We start from the raw sequence: 21,749 nt of genomic DNA on the forward strand, positions 1-21,749 counted from the left end.
ATTCGATGACTGACTAGTCATCAGAGACATTACACCAACAATTATTTATTTAGTTCTTGCTGGAACCCATCACCATGCCAGTTGCACAATATTTTGGCTACGTAAATATATATGATACATGGTGGGCGCTTGCCTATCAGGTGTCTGAGACAGTCGCCCTTGAAGGATTTGTTGGCCGGTGTTCCCAGCTAGTGCTCCCCCTGGGCCAGTACTACCCTTTGCTAGACTCATTCCCACGATCTGGGATTGTCTTATGGATTCTTGTGTTTCGAGAGCTTCTATTGCCAGGTAGGCTTGATGGAGAACAACGCCTTGGGAGAGCCCCATGGAGGAGCAAGCCTCTCTCAGATTCCAGGAGAAAATGGCTTGAATTGTGAGTAACCTGGAATGACCCTGCACACAGGGCCTTCCCTAGAGCAGGCACTCATTAAGTGCCATTTTCATGCCCTACTACTTTTGAAAAAGAGTGTGCTGGGGGCGGGACTGAGTGGCAGATAATGGGAGAAGGTGGCAGTAGACTGGAGGAGGGAAGAAGATGGGATAAATAATAAGGCAAGAGGAGCTGATGAGTCTCCATACTTCTCCATGCTGCCTTCCCTGTGCTAACAGTTTTCTGATCCGGTCTTCTAAAGCGGTAAAGTAATGGTAGTCTGCTGGGACCCGGTCAAGTTCCTGGATATGCTGTTTGCACAACTACTTGTACACTTGTAGTATTTTGAGGTTGTTTTCAAGATACAGCTTAATAAAGTTTGTATGTGTGGTTGAAAGGGTGTGGAACAAGGACAAAGGCTAATGTATTCACTGGTTAAAATAATTTAAGTGGCGCACATAAATTATCTGATTTGGGTTCAATGTATGTTTATCCTTCTCGAAGAAAAGCCCATTTGCAAGTGAAAGCCACCAGCAGTTGAGATTTCCATAAACCGTATCACTCGATTTTTGTCTTTTCAGTAAACTTTAAAAGAGAGAGTAAGAGTAAATATATTTTACTGTTGATATGGTTCCCTTGCCCCTATTCCCGAAGGTTCTTGTTTACTTTGTAACTGGAAACGCCTCAGCTAAAGTAGAAACTGGGTGTCGGGTGTTTCTGGATTACATTTTGAGATAAACCAGAATTCCTACCTGAACACAGGCGTGTCCTGCTTCGGTCTTGATTGGTTGGGGATTCTTTTACAAAGCATACAAAAGACAGTTTGTGAATTTGTCTTGGTGGGTGGTTGTGGCTGGTGTTGGCTTGGTCGCTGTGGTCATTTTGACCAGTAGTTATTTATTTACATAGTTTTTTTTCACCAACAGAAAGTACCTAGAGTGCTTTGACTTCCTGGGAAAGGAACTTTGATTTTTACCTTAAAGTAATTTTATGGCAGAGTTAATCAATATCCTTTATTCCTGCTATAAAAATATCTTTTAGCCATTTTTCTTTTTAGCTGGCCGTCCCATTATTTGTCCTCAGGTATGAATGCCTGAATGTTGTTCTGTCCTAAGGATCCCACTTCCTGTTTGATTTGTAAGGAGTTTTTGAGACACCCGGTTGCATTTGGGGCATTCTGATGGGCTACTGATGTTTTCTGAATCCGGCAATGTTGGGATTTTTCTCCGTTAACATTCCTTCGGATCATCAGACCTTGGTTACATCCCACACACTGGGGTATGTGTTAGTTTATCCACTTGACCTGGGTGCTTAAGTCATTGTAACGACGGAAAGGTCACAGAGCTAGTTTTAGAGATCTTGAAGGTTATGCGTCAACTCCGACTAACAGAGGTCAGAACAGAAATCAAATTAGTAACATTTCCTCAAATTTCTGAGCAAGTTGAGCCAGGTTGCTCTATAACAAATGCTTGTTTGGGATGGAATAAAGAATCTTCTACAGTAGAACTATAGTATGAATGTCTTGAGTTTTTCAGTGCCAGAAAAATTTAATTACAGTTGACTTTTTAAAAAAAAAATTTTTTTTTAATCTTTATTTATTTTTGAGAGAGAGACAGAGTGTGAGCAGGGGAGGAGCAGAGAGAGAGGGAGACACAGAATCCGAAGCAGGCTCCAGGCCCTGAGCTGTCAGCACAGAGCCCGACGCAGGGCTGGAACTCACAAATCATGAGATCATGACCTGAGCCGAAGTCGGACCCTCAACCAACTGAGCCACCCAGGTGCCCCCAGTTGACTTTTAATTTGTTTATTTTAATTTTTTCAATGCTTTATTTTATTTTACTTATTTTTTTGAGAGAGAGACAGAGCATGAGCGGGGGAGGGGCAGAGAGAGAGGGAGACACAGAACCCAAAGCAGGCTCCAGGCTCTGAGCTGTCAGCACAGAGTGCGATGTGGGGCTTGAACCCACAAATGGCGAGATAATGACCTGAGCTGAAGTCGGATGCTTAACCGACTGAACCACCCAGGCGCCCCTATAGTTGACTTTTTGTCAATGACTCTCAAAATTTTGCCCGTGTCCATAATAATAAGTACACTTTAGATTGGTTTATAGTCCACACATTGTGTATACATTTGACCCTTGAACGACATGGGTTTGAATTGCATGGACCCTCTTATACATGGATTTTTCCCCAATAGTTACAGTACAGTACTGTAAATGTATTTTCTCTTACTTATGTTTTTCTTAATAATATTTTCTTTTTTTCTAGCTTACTATGATGTAAGAATATAGCGTATAATACATACAACATATGAAATATATGGGTTAATCGACTTTATGTAGTTAAGTCTTCCAGTCAACAGTAGGCTGTTTAGTAGTTAAGTTATTGGGGAATTCAAAAGTTACACACAGATTTTCAACTGTGCAGAATGGGGAACGAGTGAAGGAGTTGGTGCGCCTAGCTCCCATGTTATTCAAGAGTCAACTGAACACACACACACACACACACACACACACACAATGAAGCAGAAGTTTTGTGAAGCTACTTCATTGTCACATGACTCCATGCAACAATTTTCTCTTCTGTTTTATTCTTTTTTTTTTAACTTTATTAATTCATTTAGAGAGAGAGAGAGAGAGCACACAAGCAGGGGAAGGGCAGGGAGAGAGAGGGAGGGAGGGAGGAGAGAGAGAGAGAGAGAGAGAGAGAGAGAAAGAATCCTAACGGTGCAGAGCCCAACTTGGGGCTCGAACTCACAAACCTTGAGATTATCACCTGAGCTGAAATCAAGAGTCAGAAACTTAACCGACTGAGCCACCCAGGTGCCCCTTATTGTTTTATTAGGCAGAAAATGTCAGTCCTCACCTACCGAAGTGATGTTGTGACTCCCTTATTATATCATAGCCTTCAATGGGTAAAACACTGCTTTCAGTAGACTTCACTTCCTTGGGTAGGTTCTTAATATTCTTGTGTACCAGGTCACTCCTTCACAATGTTTAAGAGTGACAAACTAGGATGGAGTTTCTGTGAATAATCCATGGTCATTTCAATCTTGTAGAAGGGTCTCACACCTCTGAAGTGTCTTGAGATGCAATGTAGATTTGTGGTGCGTCTCAGCAATCATCTGCTCTGAGGACTGACTTACAGTCATGAGCGTGTAAGCGTTCCCCATGGCAAGTTCTCTTCTAGGTTGACCTCTGGGCCCCTCTCCCATAAGGGGAAATGCTTAAAAATTAGGCGGGACTGAGTGATTTCCAGTGTAACCCTTGTTGCCTGATGGAGCACAGTGTCACAGAGCTTGCCTTCCGCAGATTATGTGCACCTGCTAACCGACCCAGGGGAAAGCTCATGAATAGCAATGTCTGAAGAATTTCTGCCTTGTTCTGGAGATTTTTCTATCATTATGCTTACTGGCCTACTGTCTGTCCCCCTTAGAGGAAAATCAGTTGAGAAGTTGCATCCATTTAAGTTCCCTTTCCAGTTGTTGGACTCTAGCCTGTATGTGTCAGATATCCGATGTCTAATTAGAGGGAGAACTCATTTCCTTTGAAACATAAGGTTATTGTAAAAAAAGAAAAAAACAGCAACAACAGAAAACAACAACTGGTAATTGGTTAGAGATACTTTTTTAATATGGACTACATGTTAGCTGATATAAAATGTTAGAGGAATATGCCTTTTATTTATTTGTGTTTTCATATAATAGAAGCCTGCCTCATTCATCTTTCAGGATCTTATTTTTTATTTTTTAATTTTTTAAATGTTTATTTATTTATTTTGAGAGAGAGAGAGTATGAGTGGTGGAGGGGCAGGGAGAGAGGGAGAGAGAGAAATCCCAAGCAGGCTCCACACTGACAGCACAGAGCGCAGTGCGGGGCTCAATCCCACGAATTGTGAGATCATGACCTCAGTCGAAATCAAAGAGTCAGATGCTCGACCGACTGAGCCACCCAGGTGCCCCTCATCTTTCAGAATTAGCAATATTTTCTTATGAATGTTGTTCTAAAGCATACTCTGCAGATAGAGTCTCTTTGCAGGTTATGGTTGACACGGTATTCAGACATGTATGGTCTCATTCCATTGTTATGACAGTCCTGTGAGATGGGCAGAAGAGGTGACATTATCCCCGTTGGTGGCAAGAAAACAGTCTCTGAAAGACGAAGTGACTTACCTGATGCCATATAGATAATGTATAGATTGGGTCTGAGTCCACTTCTTGTGACATGGTCACACTCTTTCCATGACACCGTGCAGTGTCTCTGCTCAATCCACACAGCACAGTTGAACCTTGCTTTGAGGCTTCGGGCGTCCCTGTGAATAGTCACTGAACAGGTAAGAACCTGGTGATGCTCCCTGGTGGATGCTGAGATAAGATCTTTGCTTTGGCACAAAGTGGGTCTCCACTGCCTGCTGCTTGTGCCACTTCTGCTGGAAGGCTGTCAGCTCTCTTTCCCCGTGTAGTTGTGCCTGCCTCTTGTCCTCACCACGCTCTGACTTGGTATTTCTAATTTGTTACCCTGTGTGGAGGGTCTGGGCGATCCAATTTATTGCAACAGGGTTGGTCAAAAAATTATAATAAGATCTTGAGCCATAATCCTGTGAGTGATGCTCTCTGGTCAGAGACCATTTTGGCTTCTTGACTTCTTGACCAGATGTTGAGTGGGTGAGTTTGTCAGAAAAGTGATCTCTTGATAAGTAGGATGTGACCGTAATAGGTAAATAAGTTTTTTCCATGTTTATCTTTTGTTGGCTTTTCTTCTTAGGACAGTTGAATGAAGCACGTGTTTGCATGAATGTTATGAAATTGTGACTTAGGCCATCCCGGTTCTTTTTGTAAATGCTAGATTTTAAACACTTCTATAAAACCACTGTGAGTTTTCAAGGAGGATCACTGCACTGTTTCATGTAATAAACAAGTGTAGCTTTGCCGCTTTTAAGCTTTGGTTTCACCATCAGCCACTTTCTCTAATAATGTGTTATGTTCTCCCTCTCCTCTGCCTCCCCTCTCTTCGTTCCAGCTGATATTTGGACACCAGGTATATGCTCATGTGTTTCATATGGTTAAAATTGCCTCCCCATATCTTCAATTCCATATCTTCACATCATCTGCTTCAAAAAAATAAAAAAAGATAGTGAAGATGAGACCGTATTCCTATGACTGAAACCACTTCTTCTCCACTGAGTATTTTTAGTAAACACTTTAAGTGACATTTGATCCTCATTAACACAAATGGGAATGATGTAAAATGGGACTGAAAAAACTGATTTGATTCTGTCTTTTCTGCGAATTTCTTTCTTTCTTTTTTTAATGTTTATTTTTGAGAAAGAGAGAGGGGGGGTGTGAGCAGGGGAGGGTCAGAGAGAGAGGGAGACACAGAATCTGAAGCAGGCTGCAGGCTCCAAGCTGTCAACACAGATCCAATGCGGGGCTAGAACTCACGAACCGTGAGATCAAGACCTGAGCCAAAGTCGGGCGCCTAACCGACTGAGCCACCTAGGCGCCCCTGAATTTCTTTAAAAAAATTTTTTTTTCGTGTTTATTTAATTTTGAGAGAGAGAAAGTGCATGTGCACAAGCAGGGGAGGGGCAGAGAGAGAGAGAGAGAGGGAGAGAGAGAGAGAGAGAGAGAGAGAGAGAGAGAGACAGAGGATCCCAAGCAGGCTCCATGTTGTCAGCCCAGAGACCAATGTGGGGCTCGAACTCACGAACCATGAGATCATGACCTGAACTGAAGTCGGATGCCCAACCCACTGAGCCACCCAGGCGTCCTCTGTGAATTTCTTAATAAACCAGTAATATCCCAAATAGAATTAACATGATCTTTGAATAGTCTATGTTGAAATGTTGCAGTCCCCATTTTTGCACCCTAGGCCCACAGTAGTAGCTCATTGAATATATAGGAGAGCTCCAAAAATGTTGAGATGCAATTTGAATAAGTTGAAAGTAGAGTTTAAAAAGCAAATGTTTTTTCCCTGTGACTCAAGAAACGAGGCTCAGAGAAAAGTAACAATTTCAAGAAGCACTGTTAGCCTTTCTCTCATTTTCCAAACATTAGAGAATTAATAAAAGAGGCTCACTCCTGATATCAGAAGCTCTGGATACCCAATAGAGTTATTCTGTGTTTTGGTTGTAAAATCTCAGAGATAATAATTATAAAGATGTTTTTCTTTTCAGATAAAGTGACATTTTGAATAAGTCTGTTTTGTGAATACCTGATTAGAAAAGCCAACTGGAGCAGTTGTTTAGAGGCAGTGACCACATGTTTTCCTCTCTCAGTGTCATTTAAGAGCATTTTAGTAAATATTTGTATATAGTCTCTGAATTGGAGCTATGAAGGATCCAAGTAGAGTTACCTTCACAAAACAAGACTAACCTGTTAGGGGCCGGTGGAACCCTTTCTCCTCTCTTCAGTGGTTTTCAGATTGTGTTCCTGTCTATTCTTTAATTTTGACCTTCCTGACCCCTCTGGGAAGGTCAAGCAGCAGATTCCTTTGCTGACCTTCCAGAACACTTTTGGGAAGCTTTTCCTTCAATATATCCCACAGAAAGTTTTCTTAAATAGATACGCAGCAAATGAGCAACTTCTGAAGGATGGAAAAGACATCTGAAAACAGGGTCTCTGGTGTCACTTTTATTCTACTCACAAAAATAAAATTCATTCAGCTTTCAAAGAATTGAAGGAAAGAAACCAAACCAAACTCAACCCCCCCCCCCAGCCTCCCACCCCCCCCCCCCAAAACCCCACAAAAGACAAACAGAAAACCCCAAGGGCCCTGGGCTATAGCCTTTCTTTTCCATGAAGTGAAGTGCTCAGAGAAAGTCGAATCACTTAATAGAGCTGTCAGAAGCACATCTGCCTCAAAATAAGTGCTTTTTCAAACTTTAAATGTAGTATTCTATTTCTCACATATAACTTTTTTTCCTCTTGAGGGGCTGTGGATTTATTATCATTAATAGCTGAGTTTGCAGAGATGCGTGAAATAAAAATAGAACACAAATGCCAGCCATTACCATCAACAGAATCGTAGGTGACTTCTGTTAGGGCTTAACTTTACTGATGTCAAGCAAAGAAGGGAGGGAGAGAGAGGGAGAGGGACACACAGGCAAGGAGGGAATGAAGGAGGAAGGAGGGAAAGAGAAAGAGGTAAAACAAAAACAAAAAACGGAAAAGGCTTAGATCTGTTTAGCATGATCAAAGAGGAGGATCAGAAAAGCGCTGTTTCTGTGGTTTGCTCTGTTCTCTGCGGATCTTGTAACTCTGTGATTATCATGCACCGCCACCCTGAAATTGGTCTGCCGATTTGAGAATCATTTTCTTGCTTATTTTTAAACTCCTCTAAGGACAGGGAAAGGACTTGAAGGAGCCTAAATCGTGTGGTTTCCTCAAACCATTACTGTTGTAAATCCTATGGGTCCCGAAATAACTTGGCTATTCCTGAAGTTTCAAACTGCCTGACCGCTCAGAAGACTTGGCGGTTGAAAGGGAAGTGATTAGCCCCTTCCTTTAAGCCTTGTCACCAAGGTTTAAGTGGGTCAAAAGTTGGAGAACGTGAGTTCAGAAATAAACTACCTTTTTATGGAAATCTTCTAGTTCATTACAGAACTTTGAGTTTTTCAGATACATAGTGGGCTTTAAAATAAAGTGTTTTAAATTTGTAAGTCTTAAGTGAACTTAAATATGAGAGTATTTTGTTATCTGTGCAGAAATTATCAGGAGCCTAGACATTTTAACTTGACACATCTTCCTTTCAGTTTTTATCTGTTTACTTGATGATTAAAGGTAATGACAGTCCAGTTACTCTCTATGGTTATGGGCTTATGTTTTATTAACAAGGAAATTGTGGCAGAACTCGTGTTCCTCTTGTTTGGCTGGTTCATGATCTTGAGTAATTCTGATTTGTAGACTGACTTCTCTTTAGGCTGATTTAGGAGGGTAATTGCGTGAGTGGAAGAGTTACACCTGTTTCTGTGGCTGGCGGTTGGTGATTGTTTTAACTTCCTCAGATTACTCAGATGTTTAGGGGAAAAGGATACAATTGACCTCCCTCTTTTTAGGGTTTTTGTTTGTTTGCTTTTTGTTTTTAGAGGGGTTTTCATTGATATGTGTATTTTGGGAGTCACACGTTGACGAACTATGCGGTAGGAAAGGATATGAGGATATTTATACGTGCTCTAAACTTAGACTCTTCAAAATATGCACATATTAGGCATATTGGTAATGGCAAAGCGTTACGAAAATTAATTTTAGACTCTAGGGGTTTTATTTTTCTCCTGTAATACGTTTCCTAATAAGTTCACTAAGAAAGGGGATTTGGGGTCATTATTATGACATCGTTTTGGGATCCTCCCTCCAGCTGGACACACTGACTTCAATGTTCTTGTATGGATATTTTCAAAAATATTTTTTTTCTTTTCCACTTCCATCATCCTTCAAACATTTAATTAGGCTGAAGGAGAATAGGAAAAACTGCTTTCTGAGTTTGTTGGAGAAGCTGTCTTGAGAGAGAATGGTTTTTTTGTTTGTGGGTTTGAAAATGAGGTCACGGGGCACCCTGGGTGGCTCAGTTGGTTGAGCGTCTGACTTCGGCTCAGGTCACAATCTCGCGGTCTGTGAGTTCGAGCCCCGCGTCGGGCTATGTGCTGACAGCTCAGAGCCTGGAGCCTGCTTCGGATTCTGTGTCTCCCTCTCTGTCTCTGCCCCTCCCACGCTCGTGCTCGCTCTCTCTCTCTCTCTCTCTCTCTCTCTCTCAAAAATAAGTAAACATTAAATAAAAAAAAAATGAGGCCTCTTTAGACTATTAGCCTTTTTTGTTTTTTTAAAATTTTATTGAGACATAATTGACATATAGCATTAGTTTTAGGTATACAACATAATGATTTGATATTTGTGTATACCGTGATAGACTGTTAAAGAAATGATGATTTTATAAAAATTCCACCATAGATTTAACTATTAATGATCAGTAACTATTATTTAATAATGAGTTTCAGTATAGTTATATGTAGGGAAAATAGTATCTATTTAATTTTTTTAATATTTTTTTAATCTTTACTTGTTTTTGAGACAGAGACAGAGTGTGAGCAGGGCAGGAGCAGAGAGAGAGGGAGCCACAGAATCCGAAGCAGGCTCCAGGCCCTGAGCGGTCAGCACAGAGCCCAACACGGTGCTCGAACTCATGAACTATGAGATCATGACCTGAGCCAAAGTCGGATGCTCAACCGACTGAGCCACCCAGGTGCCCCAGTATCGATTTAATTTTAAGGACTATGTTAAATTTTTTAATGATGTCTCATAGGAATCATTATGCTACAGGATATATATCTCATTTAAGTTTTATACACTTTCCACTAGCATTTTCCTTTTGGACAAAATATTAACGTGATAATAATTTTGATTTATGCTACGAACGTTGATCACTTATTCTGTTTCAGGTATCCCACAGGGCATTACGGATTAAGTGAAAATGAGCAAGTCTCTGCTTTGAGGACCTTTCATTTTAGGTGGGCAGGTGGAATTGAGACACTATGATAGCTGCATAGATAAAGTGCCCTGATGACTTAGTGCAAGGAGAGATTGATTCTGCTGGGGGAGAGGAGCATGATCAAAGGAGGCTTCAGAGAAGTAAAAAACAGGCTGTGGGAGAGGGGGCTGCATTTTAAATTTTTTTTTTTAACGTTTATTTATTTTTGAGACAGAGAGAGACAGAGCATGAACGGGGGAGGGTCAGAGAGAGGGAGACACAGAATCTGAAACAGGCTCCAGGCTCCCAGCTGTCAGCACAGAGCCCGACGCGGGGCTCGAACCCACGGACCGCGAGATCACGACCTGAGCCAAAGTCGGCCGCTTAACCGACTGAGCCACCCAGGTGCCCCGGGGCTGCGTTTTAGATGAAGGAAATGATGGCCTGATCAAAGACAGTGGAGGTATGAGACCATACGAAGTATGCACAAAGCCTGCCGACAGGGCCCCTGAGCGGGGATATGACCAGAAAATTTGGGGAAAAGAATGGACTCCAAGTGTCAACCCTTTTACTTTACTGCTAGAAGAGGAGCACGGGGTTTATCCATACCTTGTATTTTTCACATAAGTGGAATCATCATCATCATCATCATCATCATTTTCCTAAAGGAGAGAATAGAGCAGATGAAGCTCTTTTGGAGAGAGGTAGTTAGTATGAAGGTGAATGAAGAGGTCAGATTTAGGAAGAAAAAATAAACGAGTATAAAGGCATCAAGGAGTGTTGTAGCTTGAAGAAACATCTCAGCCATGGGTGGTACCTTTGGAAGCTACATCAGGTAGGATGGATGGAGCAAGGTTGCACAGGAAAGACTCCTTCCTGCTGCTGCTGCTGACGAGGTGCACTGTGTCCCTAAGGTGGACGGGTGGCGTTCCAGACCGGAGACCAATGGACAGCAACGGAGTCGCGGCAAATCTGCACGCGTAAGGGAGACCAGGAAAGGATGTGAAATCATCTAAGGGCTCAGGTCAGCTTGCAGACTCATTATTACATTCCCTGGGAAAATAGAACCAGAGGGACCCAAGAGTTCTTAAAAAAAGAAAATCAAGTCATTTGGCTATTAGAGCCAGGGTGGCATGAATGAGATTAGAGACGGGAGGGAGTTCACGGGAAAGAGCCGAATGAGGGCTGCTTTCTTGGCTGTGACGTCACGAAGTCCAGACTCAGCTTTGAAGGAAAAAACATCGAAATCACCCTGGCTCAGGAAAATATATTTTAAAATGGCCAATTAGAGCAGAACTCTCATGATTCCTAGAGGAGAGATAGTGACCTGCATGAGCCTGCCTGAGGCCAGAAGCCACTGAAGAACTCTCGTGAAGTATCTGCCAGTTTCCTTGGCCTTCTGTAGCTGATTTGGGTCCAGCACGAAGTAACCTGTCTTTTTAATGAGCCAGGATTCAGACATCTCAGAGAATGGTTGCCCCTGGATTAAGTAGGTCAGCTCTGCCTCCAGAGTACAGAAAAATCAAAAAGGAGACAGCGTGAGATGATGGTAGGTGGAGGAAGTGTCTAGAACAAAGACCTGTGTCCAGCTTTCCGCATGATGAACTAGCACTGCTATAGAAGTGGCCAGACTGGCACACTAGACCATGGGAACGAGCTGGGGAAAAGGTGAAGTTAGCCAATTTAAAGACACAGTGCTCTAATATTTTTTCATCTTTCTCTTGGGCCTGTGGGAGTAATAAATATGTAGAAAAACTCAGAACGTTGGTAAAAACAGAAGTACCATAGAACCGTTGGGGAGCTGGCAATGACTAAACCTTTAGTGTAAGATGTTCCAGTGGTGCCACTCAGCCTTGGCCACCAGAGGGGCTCCTCCTCTGGTCATTCTGATCTCAAAAGTGTCAGAGGGTTTCGGCATCCTCAGTCTCTTGTAATATAGGGGAATATGGAAAATGATATTTGGCAGTATGTCTTTAATCTCCTCTGACTTTCAAAGCACTGAGATGAGCGCCCAGAGATATAGGTATGAAAACAAGCCTTACCTGGTGGAATACTTTCCTAGTTGATGCAAAACAAACCCTGGAATGGGTACAAAGAAGGCGTTTTTCATCGCCGTCTGACCCTTTTGGTAGGAGTAAGAGCCAAGATGCGTAGAAAGAAAATACTGGTTTGCCTGCTGTTCTTGTGTAATTTTGTCACGTGTTTTGCCAGGAACAAGTAGAATCTTGAGCCTTTCTAGATTCGCTAATTCTGTGTCTCATGCAAATTAATTCCCAATTTACTGATATCTTCACTACTTTACTGAAACGACAAAAATGTTTTTAGCACGCAAGTTTCATAGTGCCGGTTTGGAAGCTATAAATATCTGTAAGCTTTTGGCTGTATGTGTGGTTACCACTCCCTCTGGCAGAGACGCTAATGTTAAACGTTAACACAATGCTGGATGTTGTAATCCTACGAGGGAATCAAGTGGTTGTGCTCTAAGGTCATGGCTGGCAAAGGCACCTGTGTCCTGTCCAAAGGGCGGTGAATTCTGCAAGCATGCATCATCCCAGGCCTGCTCGCCTCATGCAGGCTTCCTAGGTATACATTTCGGTCTCAGTAGCAGTCCTCGCTGGTGACAGATCATAATAATTTTCATGGGCACTTCATATTTTTTTTCCCCCTAGATCGAACAGTGTGCCCTTTCATGTTTTGTTTCTCACACATAGTCGCAATTGTTTGATGGTGAAAACAAGTGATTGAAAAAATATTTATATGTAGTTTTATGTTTGATGTCAATAAAAGCTGATTCCATTTTCACTGCTTGAGTTTAATGCTGTGACCTTTTCAGATGGTGGTACCCATGATTTCACTAATTCAATAGAAGATGGTATTTATGCTGCTTAGGAATGTTCTAGGAAGATTTTTTTTTTTTCTTCAGTAAGAATTTAGCCACAATGGTGTGGAAGAAACAGGTTTTAAGCCCAGGTGATTATGAATTAAAGTTAGCTTAAAAAGAGAAAAAAGTGTCTCCCTTCACACACGATGCTTACTTAGCTAGCTGTGTTAGTTGTCTAGGGCTGCTGCGACGAATTACAACAAATGGGTGGCTTGAGATGACTGAAATGTGTTCTCTCCCAGTGCAGGAGGCCAGAAGTCCGAAATCAAGATGTCCACAGGGCCATCTATGCTCCCTCCAGAGGCTCTCGGGGAGAATCCTTCCCTCCTCTTTCAGCTTCAGATGGCTCCAAACAGTACTTGTCTTGTGGACACGTAACTCCATTCTTGTGGTCTTTATCTCCTCCTCTGTGTGTCTGTGTCTTTTCTGTCTCTTTTAAAGATAGTCTTATTGTCCTTACCACCACCCTAACCCTGTATTAGCTCACCTTGATCCTTACCTTAAGTACATCTACAAAGACTTTATTGCCAAATAAGGTCACATCCTGAGGCTCTGGGTAGACAGGAATGTTGGTGGGGACACTGTTCAACCCATTACATTCAATTAAAGATGTTTTAACCTGGTAAACTAGCGTAGCTTAGCTAGGAGGTAATAGGCAAGAAGCTATCATTGATCATCATTAACTTTGTGTATTCTTCTATTATATAACTTACTAGATTATGTTAGTTGTTTATTCATCCGCCTACCTCTTGCACTAAACCATGAGAAGGCAAAGCTTGTCTCTTTTCCTGACATCATGCGCCTAATAAAACACTTATATATTATATTCATATACATATCTATATTTATATATGTCACAGTGAAAAATTAACGGGGTAGGCTAGGATTGAATTTTACAGTTAATTTAGTCCCCACCTTCAGTGCACACATTTATAGCTCTATGAACTGCTGTAGGGACAGTTCGATAATGCTACAGATGTGGCTGCGATCGAGTTCTCTTTGCTTTCCAATTCAGTATTCTTTCTAGCATATAAAGTCATCTCTATATTAAAAGGTTTGACTGTAAGTATTCAGAATGCTGGTAAAAGCGTACAACCACCCAAAACTCTGTGCACTGATCTATGTTCAGAAATCTTAATTCTCCAACATGCAGAATTTCTCTGTGTGCAACTTAAAAAGGCGACTAACCCCAAAGAACACTTTGAGGAATACCTTTGCAATTGGTAAATTGCATGGGAGACCACTCAAAATAGGAAAAGACCAGGAATGACTCTGCCCGTCTGTGGGGGGTGGGGGGGGGGTGTCACATAGTGAGATGGAACAGGCTAAGTCAGGTGGCTTGACTTTGATCTTCACACAGCTGCTGGTTAGTTGGGCAAATCACCTCATCTCTGAAGCAGTCTATCAGATGAGATGAGTGATAAGGTTCCAGCTCTGTTCTAAGAGTTAATTCCACTGTCTGTCATTCCACATGCAGATGTTTTTCAACCCAGCAGCTTCTGGCGAGGGTCCTCTCCCATGTCTTGGTGGTCAAAGCAACTAGTGCACTGGCTTCCTCATCACAGGGAACTTATTAACCAGACACTACTGGTAATACTTGAAGACAAGGAGTAGAAACCAAATGAGGGTATGCTGAACCGTATGTTGAAAGCCGAAAGACACGGAGCATCCACACCATGTCCCAGGGGCTGCAGCGAGCACCCCAGGACACAGCCAGACAGATTCATTCTGTGAGTCAGTTTCCTGCATCCCGTGGAGTCAAAAGGAAGACCTGCACACAGCAACGGGTCTTGCAAACAATGGCCACTTCCGGTGACCAGGGGACTCAAAAGTCACTGATCGTCTGGAGGGCACTCACAGTTCAGACAGCACTTTCAAGCAGGGTACTCCTGAGGCCGCCTGTGTAGGCTATTTCTCTTTAGATATGCAATAAAATTCCTTCTTCCACTTTGAACCTGTGTTAAAAGAGTTTACGGTAATCTTGAACTCACCAGAGCGAATCTAGCTTTTCGGCGGAGGAGGAGACATTTAGCAAGTGGATTGTGGCTGCAGCAGAGTTAGAAATTCACATCCTCTGATGCCAGCTAAAGTGCACCGATCTTTGTTTCCTCATCCAAAAATTGGCAATGCCGCAGAAAGGTAACGCACTTCAGATTTGTATCCTAACACTCAAGTTTATTATTAGCAGTAGTCGCAATAGTAATGATAGTCAACATGTCCATAGCGCTTACAATTTGTTCGACACTGTTGTGAGTGCCTCACATCTATCCACCCATTTATATAGACTCAGGCAGCTGTGTGCAGAGTTTCACATCCTAATGTTTAGTGCTAATTATGTACCAGCATGTGAGTTGTTCCACACCAGAAAGAAAACAAGTGTATGAGTAACGTAGGAATAACGAAGTCAAAGAGTAGTTGTCATAATTAATAGCAAAGAGTGAAATGAAACCAAGTCAAGTGATTTCCTTTTTGTGTTGTTGATCACGTGAGGTCTTGCATCTGGTGCAATGGAAAAAAAAAAAAAACCAAAACTGCTGATAAGACAAACAAATGGGCTTGCCCTTACGCAGTTCTGCGCTGCACTATGTGAACAGTCCCAGCTCCCTTCACTTTCCAAGATGATCCTGGCTGATTCCATGGTGTGAAACAGCGTATGAAAGATAGGGAGGTGTCAGCAGCTCAGCCCAGAAAGCCGGGGATTGGGCAGTGGCTTCCTGTAATCACAGTTGCTGGCTGACTGCCCTGCTCTCTGGCAGTGAATGTGGGGAGGTGGGCTGGGAGACAGCTGTGCCTCGCACTGCAGGCTACATGGGACTGTAGAGCACCAGCCCCTCCATGGAACTGCTTCAGAATGTTCTGCCTGAAAGGTGAGGGGGCTTTGGGCCCATTTAGGTGGGTAAATTTTAGTTAGGAAAAACTGTCATCTAGCATCAGAGTCTAAGTCACAGTGCTAGCACTATTAAAATCAAAGCTTGAGTGAGTTTGTAAGCCTGAGAGCGAAAAAGTCATTGTTCTTTTTTGTTGTTGTTGCTGCAAACAGGAAGAAAGACCTCCTGCTGGGGAGATGGCATTTTCTTTTAGACAGAAAGGATATTTCTCTGTTTGGATGTGTTTTGTATGCGTTTTGTCACAGCCAAAGTAGTTACAAGTTTAGTGTTAAGGAAACTTAATGAAAGTAGGAACGGTTTACAGTTGTTAGCATGAGTTCTGTCAGAGAAGTTTTCATGAGATAAGTTGCCCATGTAAAGGATCAGCATGAATGGAAAGAGGGAATCGATTCTCTCTCTTCCTTTAAGCTTTAATGTGTGAATTCAGGAATGGATTTAATTTTACTGTAGAGCATGCTTCTTGTTCTAGCTATGTATAGATGATAGTACTTCCTAAGTACCGTAAGATGGTGAACATATGAGTATATGTAGAGATTCCCTGATTAGTTAGGGAGTGTTTTCTCTTTTTAGGCAAGTGTTTTTCCTTCAAACTCTATTTTTGTTCTGACTCTTGCCTTCATGTAATTAGTTTAGACGTTAGAGAGTGTGTTTGTCTATGAGATTGTTGGACTGGAAGAGTTAAAATTAATTTCCTTGGAACTGGGGTAGACTCTTTTGTTCGTATCTTTCAGCGTATGTCATTCCGTTGATGGAAAATTCTTGACAGCTTTTCAATTTTGGGACATTAAGTGATCCTGGCTTTACTCACTTTGCTGATTTCTCCTTTGTCCACAAAGCCTATTAATGAGTTAGAGACATGGATTCTGTAGTTTGCACTTTTACAGTTTTAACTCTGATTTGACACCTTAAAAACCAGCAACGTCTTTGATAGTAAACTTTGAGCTTGGTATGTTTGTTTCTATGGTTTTTACACATTTGATGAAAGCAAGGGGGTAAGAACAAACCAGGACATCACATTTTCCTCTCCCTAAGAATTCAATTCGTTCTTGCTATAGAGAGTATCTATCTAGTTGCAGTGGATTTCTAAAGAGCTCTGTAAGAGTGAAATGAATTCGGATAGTTCTGAAAAGTAATTTTAGATGAAATGAGTTATGAGCTCTTGTGATGCTGTTTGTTAAAAAAATGTGTTTGCTCAAAAAAAAAAAGTATAACCATGAAGAGCCAGAATTTAGTATTATGGGAGGAGGGTGTATGCTAGCCTAGTGTAATTTCCAGAGTAGTTGAAATCATGATGATCTAATGATAGCTTGAGGTTTAGGATTTTTAATTGAATGCAGGTGTGGAGTTTTGCAGGGTATGACTTCTGCAGCTTCAACATATTTGTCTCCACCTATTCCCATAACAGCCATTTCATTTTATTAAAGAATCTATCAATTTCATGGACTCTTACTTTCCGTGGTAACTTAGGAAATTTTAGAAAGTCAAGTGAATGGCATGTGATGACAAGCGAGTACTTTTGTGCTGAAGAGTGCGTTCTAATCAGGAATCCACAATCCCCTTTAAAGCTCACTCTCTGATCTCCCAGCAGCCAGGACACACAGTTGACATTTGGCTCTCTTCCCGTGACTTATAGCCTTTTGATTTACAGTAATGATTTGTCAGCTGCCCTTTGTGCTTCATACGAGGCAAACACATGATGAAGGAATAGCGAGTGAGGTTGCACACAGGAGTATGAAGGGCTCCTTGAGGGTGCTTTGTGTTCCTACTGTGTCTGTGTTTCCCTCTGTCAGAGACTTTTTCAGAGGCTTCCATTAATTAGCCTGTGTCTGTGGCCAGCTGAGGTTCTAGGGGCTATTGAGTCTGTGGTTTAGCATTGACGTTAAAGGAAAGACGATTGCCCTTCTTTTGGGTAAGTCATGTTCCTGAGTATTTCTTTTAATTGTTGAAAGAAAACATTCACATCAGATGGTCTCCCACACTGCTGCAGGGTTTCCTTTTCTCCATTTAGACTATTTTTTTTTCTAAAGTCATGTCTACTCAGTTTTTGCTTGGTTTGGTGCTAGAGAAAGTAACTTCTTGGAAGAGAGATGTCATCTCTGTCATTTCTGTTGGCTGTGATAATTCACATGGTTTCAATTTCTCTCTATTATTGCCATTGAAGCAGTTCAGAATCGTTCACTCCACCCAATTCATTTTATATGAGCAGCATCTGAGCTCCCACTCTCTGGGAGGATGCTCTCTTGGGTTCTGCCAAGGTCCCTGTGGTTAACAAAGCCATGGTGTGTTGTTCCTTCACTATGTAGTCAGTGATGTCCTGTGGTCTAGGAAGTGCGTTTCCGGCTCATCAAATAATATGATTAACAGCAAACCACCATGCATATATTAGAAACCATTCATGGATTATTCTGTTGAAACTATTAGAATAACATATTTTTACCACGAATCCTGGGTGGAACACAAGTTTGTCTGAGATGATTCAGAATGCAGATTTCTTAATTAGAGCACATCAGCTTCCTCTTTGTAAATATTAATTATCTTTGTAGTGGCACCTCTAACTGTGAAGACTGATTTCTTCCTTTCAGTTTCCAGTCCATCACAGACAGATATTTTGTAAGACGACATTATGTGCTGCGTGATGTCACCACGGTGTCACACAGCTATAGAAGTGAAGCATTTTCTCTTGTTTCTTGTAGCAGACCGATAGCAAAGCATTGGCCACCTGACACCGATCCTAGAGTTTCTGTAACAAATTACCAGTAGGTACGTGGCTTAAAACAGAAATTTCTCCTCTCATATTCTAGATGCTAGAATCCAAAATCAAGGTGTTGTTAGGGTCATGTTCCCCGTGAAGCCTCTTGAGAATCTTTTTTTTTTTTTTTTTTTTTTTTGGGCTTCTACCAGTTTCTGGTGGCCTTGGGTATTTCTTGGCTTGTGGTTGCATCTCTGGCTCTGTTTTCACATGGCCTTCTTCCTGGGGTATCTCTGTAATTAAAAAAAATGTTTTTTTCATGTTCATTTATTTATTTAGAGAGAGTGCCTACATGTGCACACGAGTGGGGGAGGGACAGAGAGAGGGAGGGAGAGGATCCCAAGCAGACAGCGCAGAGCCCAACATGGGGCTCGATCCCACAAACCATGAGATCGTGCCCTTCAGCCATCCGGGTGCCAGTATCTTTGTAATTTTTATAAAAAAACACATGTCATTGGATTTCAGGTCTACCCTAATCCAGTATATGACCTCATCTTAACTGATTATATCTGCAAGGATTCTCTTTCCTAATAAGGCCACATTCTGAGGTTCCTGGTAGGTAGGCATGGATTTGGGGGGGAGGGGGACACTGTTTAACCCTTTAGAGTAGACTGGGCATAAAATCACTTTGATTGAAGGTAACCTTATAGGGGGTGTATTGAATGGAAAGCTGCACTGTAAGAATGCCTCTCCAGCGTAGCTGCTTGGGGATGCACTTGAAACTTAAGTTTGAGACGGGTTTGTCTGGGCAGGTAGAAGGGTCAAGAATGTGCCCACTGTGATCAGTCACGCAAGAGAAAATGTTGCCTTTTTCTTTCCTAGAAATGATCAAGTTTTCTTCATTGAACGCTTGCCCTCCTGAGAAAGGGGAAAATAAAAAACAAAGTTGAGCTTGGTTTACTGCAGTCAACTCAGTGCGATCCAAAATTTAAACAGTTGCATTAGATAGCTCAGTCTGTTGGATGACTCAGTCTTTCAGAATTCTCCCATTATCCTCCTTCTCTCCAAAGTGGATTTTGTTGCTAAGTCGTCCCCTTATTAATGTAACACAAGTGATGCATGCAAAGTTACATACTCTTGAAGCATTGGCTTATTTGTTACATAATTTTTAAAATTGTCAAGCAAGATACCTCTCTGTAGTTGAGTTCAAAAAATAAAGTGTTGTTTTAAAAATGTCATTCTCAATGTGGAAAGGAATCATCATAATCCTTTTGTGGTCTAAGAATAATTTCAGTATGTTTTATGAGCATCATAGACTTTAGTTTCTGAATTTAGTATGGGGTTTTACTTAGTCAACATTCTCTCCAGGGATTTTAAACCTGGCTTTGGTGTTGGACTAGATTCTTTCCCTTTCTCAGCTCTTCTTGTCAGGCAAGATCTAGAAATCCAGTTTCATGGATTGGAAATGGAGTGGGTGTACCCCAGCTGCCTGCATGCTCAGCGTGGTAGGGTCCTGTCTTTAGCCTTTTCTGCTTCACAAGTTACAGACAGACTTAGGAAAGCCTTTAGGTTGTCTAATAATAGCAGAGAGTTATGTTGGAGATTACAGCTATGAACTATCTCAGGCATGTGCTTCTGCTCCCACGAGGGCCGTTCATACTAGAAACTCGGCTCTCTCCCTCCTCGTGCACCCTGGAACAGACCACAGGCTGCTTTCCAGTTGTCTTGTGTATGTTGTGCATGTAAAAGAATTCCTTAGATTCTTTTCTTGGCAGCATTTGGAAAATAATGTCTGGAATCAGAAACAGATTTGTTATTTCTGTGCTGAAACAAGTGCATTTTTCAAGTTAGCTAGCAAGTAACCATTTGCTCTGGAAGGTTCCCCACCCCTTCTTAAGTCAGTATTAAACTGTCAAGTAAGCACTGAGCAAAGTTTATGCTATTTTGCTATTTGACTCTGAGCGTCACTTTGAATGACTTTGATAATCAAAATGCAAAGTGACCTTGAGAATATTGCATCTTTTTGAATCTGGGTATTTTACTACTCATACATTGAGATTTTGAGATTTACTTAAATTAGCAGCAGCTTTTAGAACTATAGTCCTGCAGGTCTTTCCTATTTCCCCCCTCTTCTTTCATTTAAAAATTGCATATAATTGTTAGTCAATAACCGACAGCTACCACGGGGAATTCACATTTGCTCAATCTGCAATTTAAAGTAGCACTTTTAATAAACACACTGGTGATATCATGCATTTTTCAAACTGGCTGGCAAAGCCCTTGAAATTTAATAAACCAAACAAAGCTAGCCCTTTATTGCCTTTGTCTTTCCCTTGAAAACTTTATCATGCTTTCTGGTTCTTTCTTCCTTGTCCTACTAATCAAAATCTTGCTTTTAAATATGTTAAAGGAAGGAGAAGCCAGATCACCATGCTGAATAGGTGATATAATACAAACTAGGAGGTGCTGTCCTTAAGGAATGAAAAAAGCAGTCGACCGAGCCTTGCTGCCTAAAGCTCACAGGCTGGGGGTCTGCTTATTTCTGGAGCATGCTCTGTGCAAAAATAGTGCTCTGGGTAATTTGGTGGAACTGAATCAAATGACTTGAATTCCCAAAAGCACTGGCAGCGGTTTTGGTTAAGTTCTCCATTTTAATACCTCCTGTTCCCTTTTTACCTTTTCTTGTTTCCTCTTCTTTCCTGTCTTTTCTAGTTTTTTTTTTTTTTTTCTTTCCCCCTCTTATCCTCTTCTGATTGCCCACTGGGGGAGCTGTATCATACCTCAGCCGGATTGAACTCCCTCTAGTTACAGAGGTGTGATCGGCAGTCTGCACACGCGTTAGTAAAGATGACATAGTTAATAGACGAAGGCAAATGGATCAGTGTGATGAAGGCAGTTTACCACTCGGGACACCATGTCACCACCATCAGCCAGCCACAAAGGTATGCAGGGGCTCGTATTTTCTTATTGTAAACACCAGAAGGAAACACTGCTTGAAAACAACCTAAGGGTCTTTAAGCAATTCATAGCTTTTGCGTGATTAAATAGCTTGGCAGGATTTGTTGTTGTTGTTGTTGTTGTTTTTAATTGGGGGACACTAGGCGGGAATATGGATATTCTTAAATTGAAAAATGTCAGATTATTTTATAAAATCATACGTAGCAGTTGAATTTGAAATGAGGAGGTCTTAATTCGACAGGCAATGTAACAGCAAACTATTTGGCATAACGTTAAACAGTGTTCATCCCCCATCTGCTGGCAACGTGACACTTACCAGGTTTTACTGGGGTTTAAATTTTTTACTGTGGGTCCTGTCAATGTGGCTGATATTGAACCTTTGAGACAAAAAGCCATGCTGACTTGAACTCGGGTTGAATTTGTACGTGGGAGGAGTGTGCATGGGAAGAGAAACATGAACACTCATGACCACTCTTTCTTTGGAATGTCTTCTTATAACAAA

General features: G+C 41.6%; 1 protein-coding gene across 4 annotated transcripts in view; it reads left to right on the forward strand.

Moving 5' to 3' along the window:
* The window catches only part of NHSL1 (NHS like 1), a 131,877-nt gene that overhangs the window by 9,655 nt on the left and 100,473 nt on the right, over positions 1 to 21,749 (forward strand). The window contains exon 1 of one of the 4 annotated variants that reach the window (XM_053222192.1): positions 10,757 to 15,579. The exons of 2 other annotated variants lie outside the window; for them this stretch is intronic. In XM_053222192.1, coding sequence (XP_053078167.1) covers positions 15,564 to 15,579 — 16 coding nt within the window. In that variant the 5' untranslated portion in view covers positions 10,757 to 15,563. One more of the 4 variants, XM_053222191.1, reaches the window with a different exon arrangement.

Source organism: Acinonyx jubatus, chromosome B2 (genome assembly GCF_027475565.1).
Source record: "Acinonyx jubatus isolate Ajub_Pintada_27869175 chromosome B2, VMU_Ajub_asm_v1.0, whole genome shotgun sequence".
NCBI lineage: Eukaryota > Metazoa > Chordata > Mammalia > Carnivora > Felidae > Acinonyx > Acinonyx jubatus.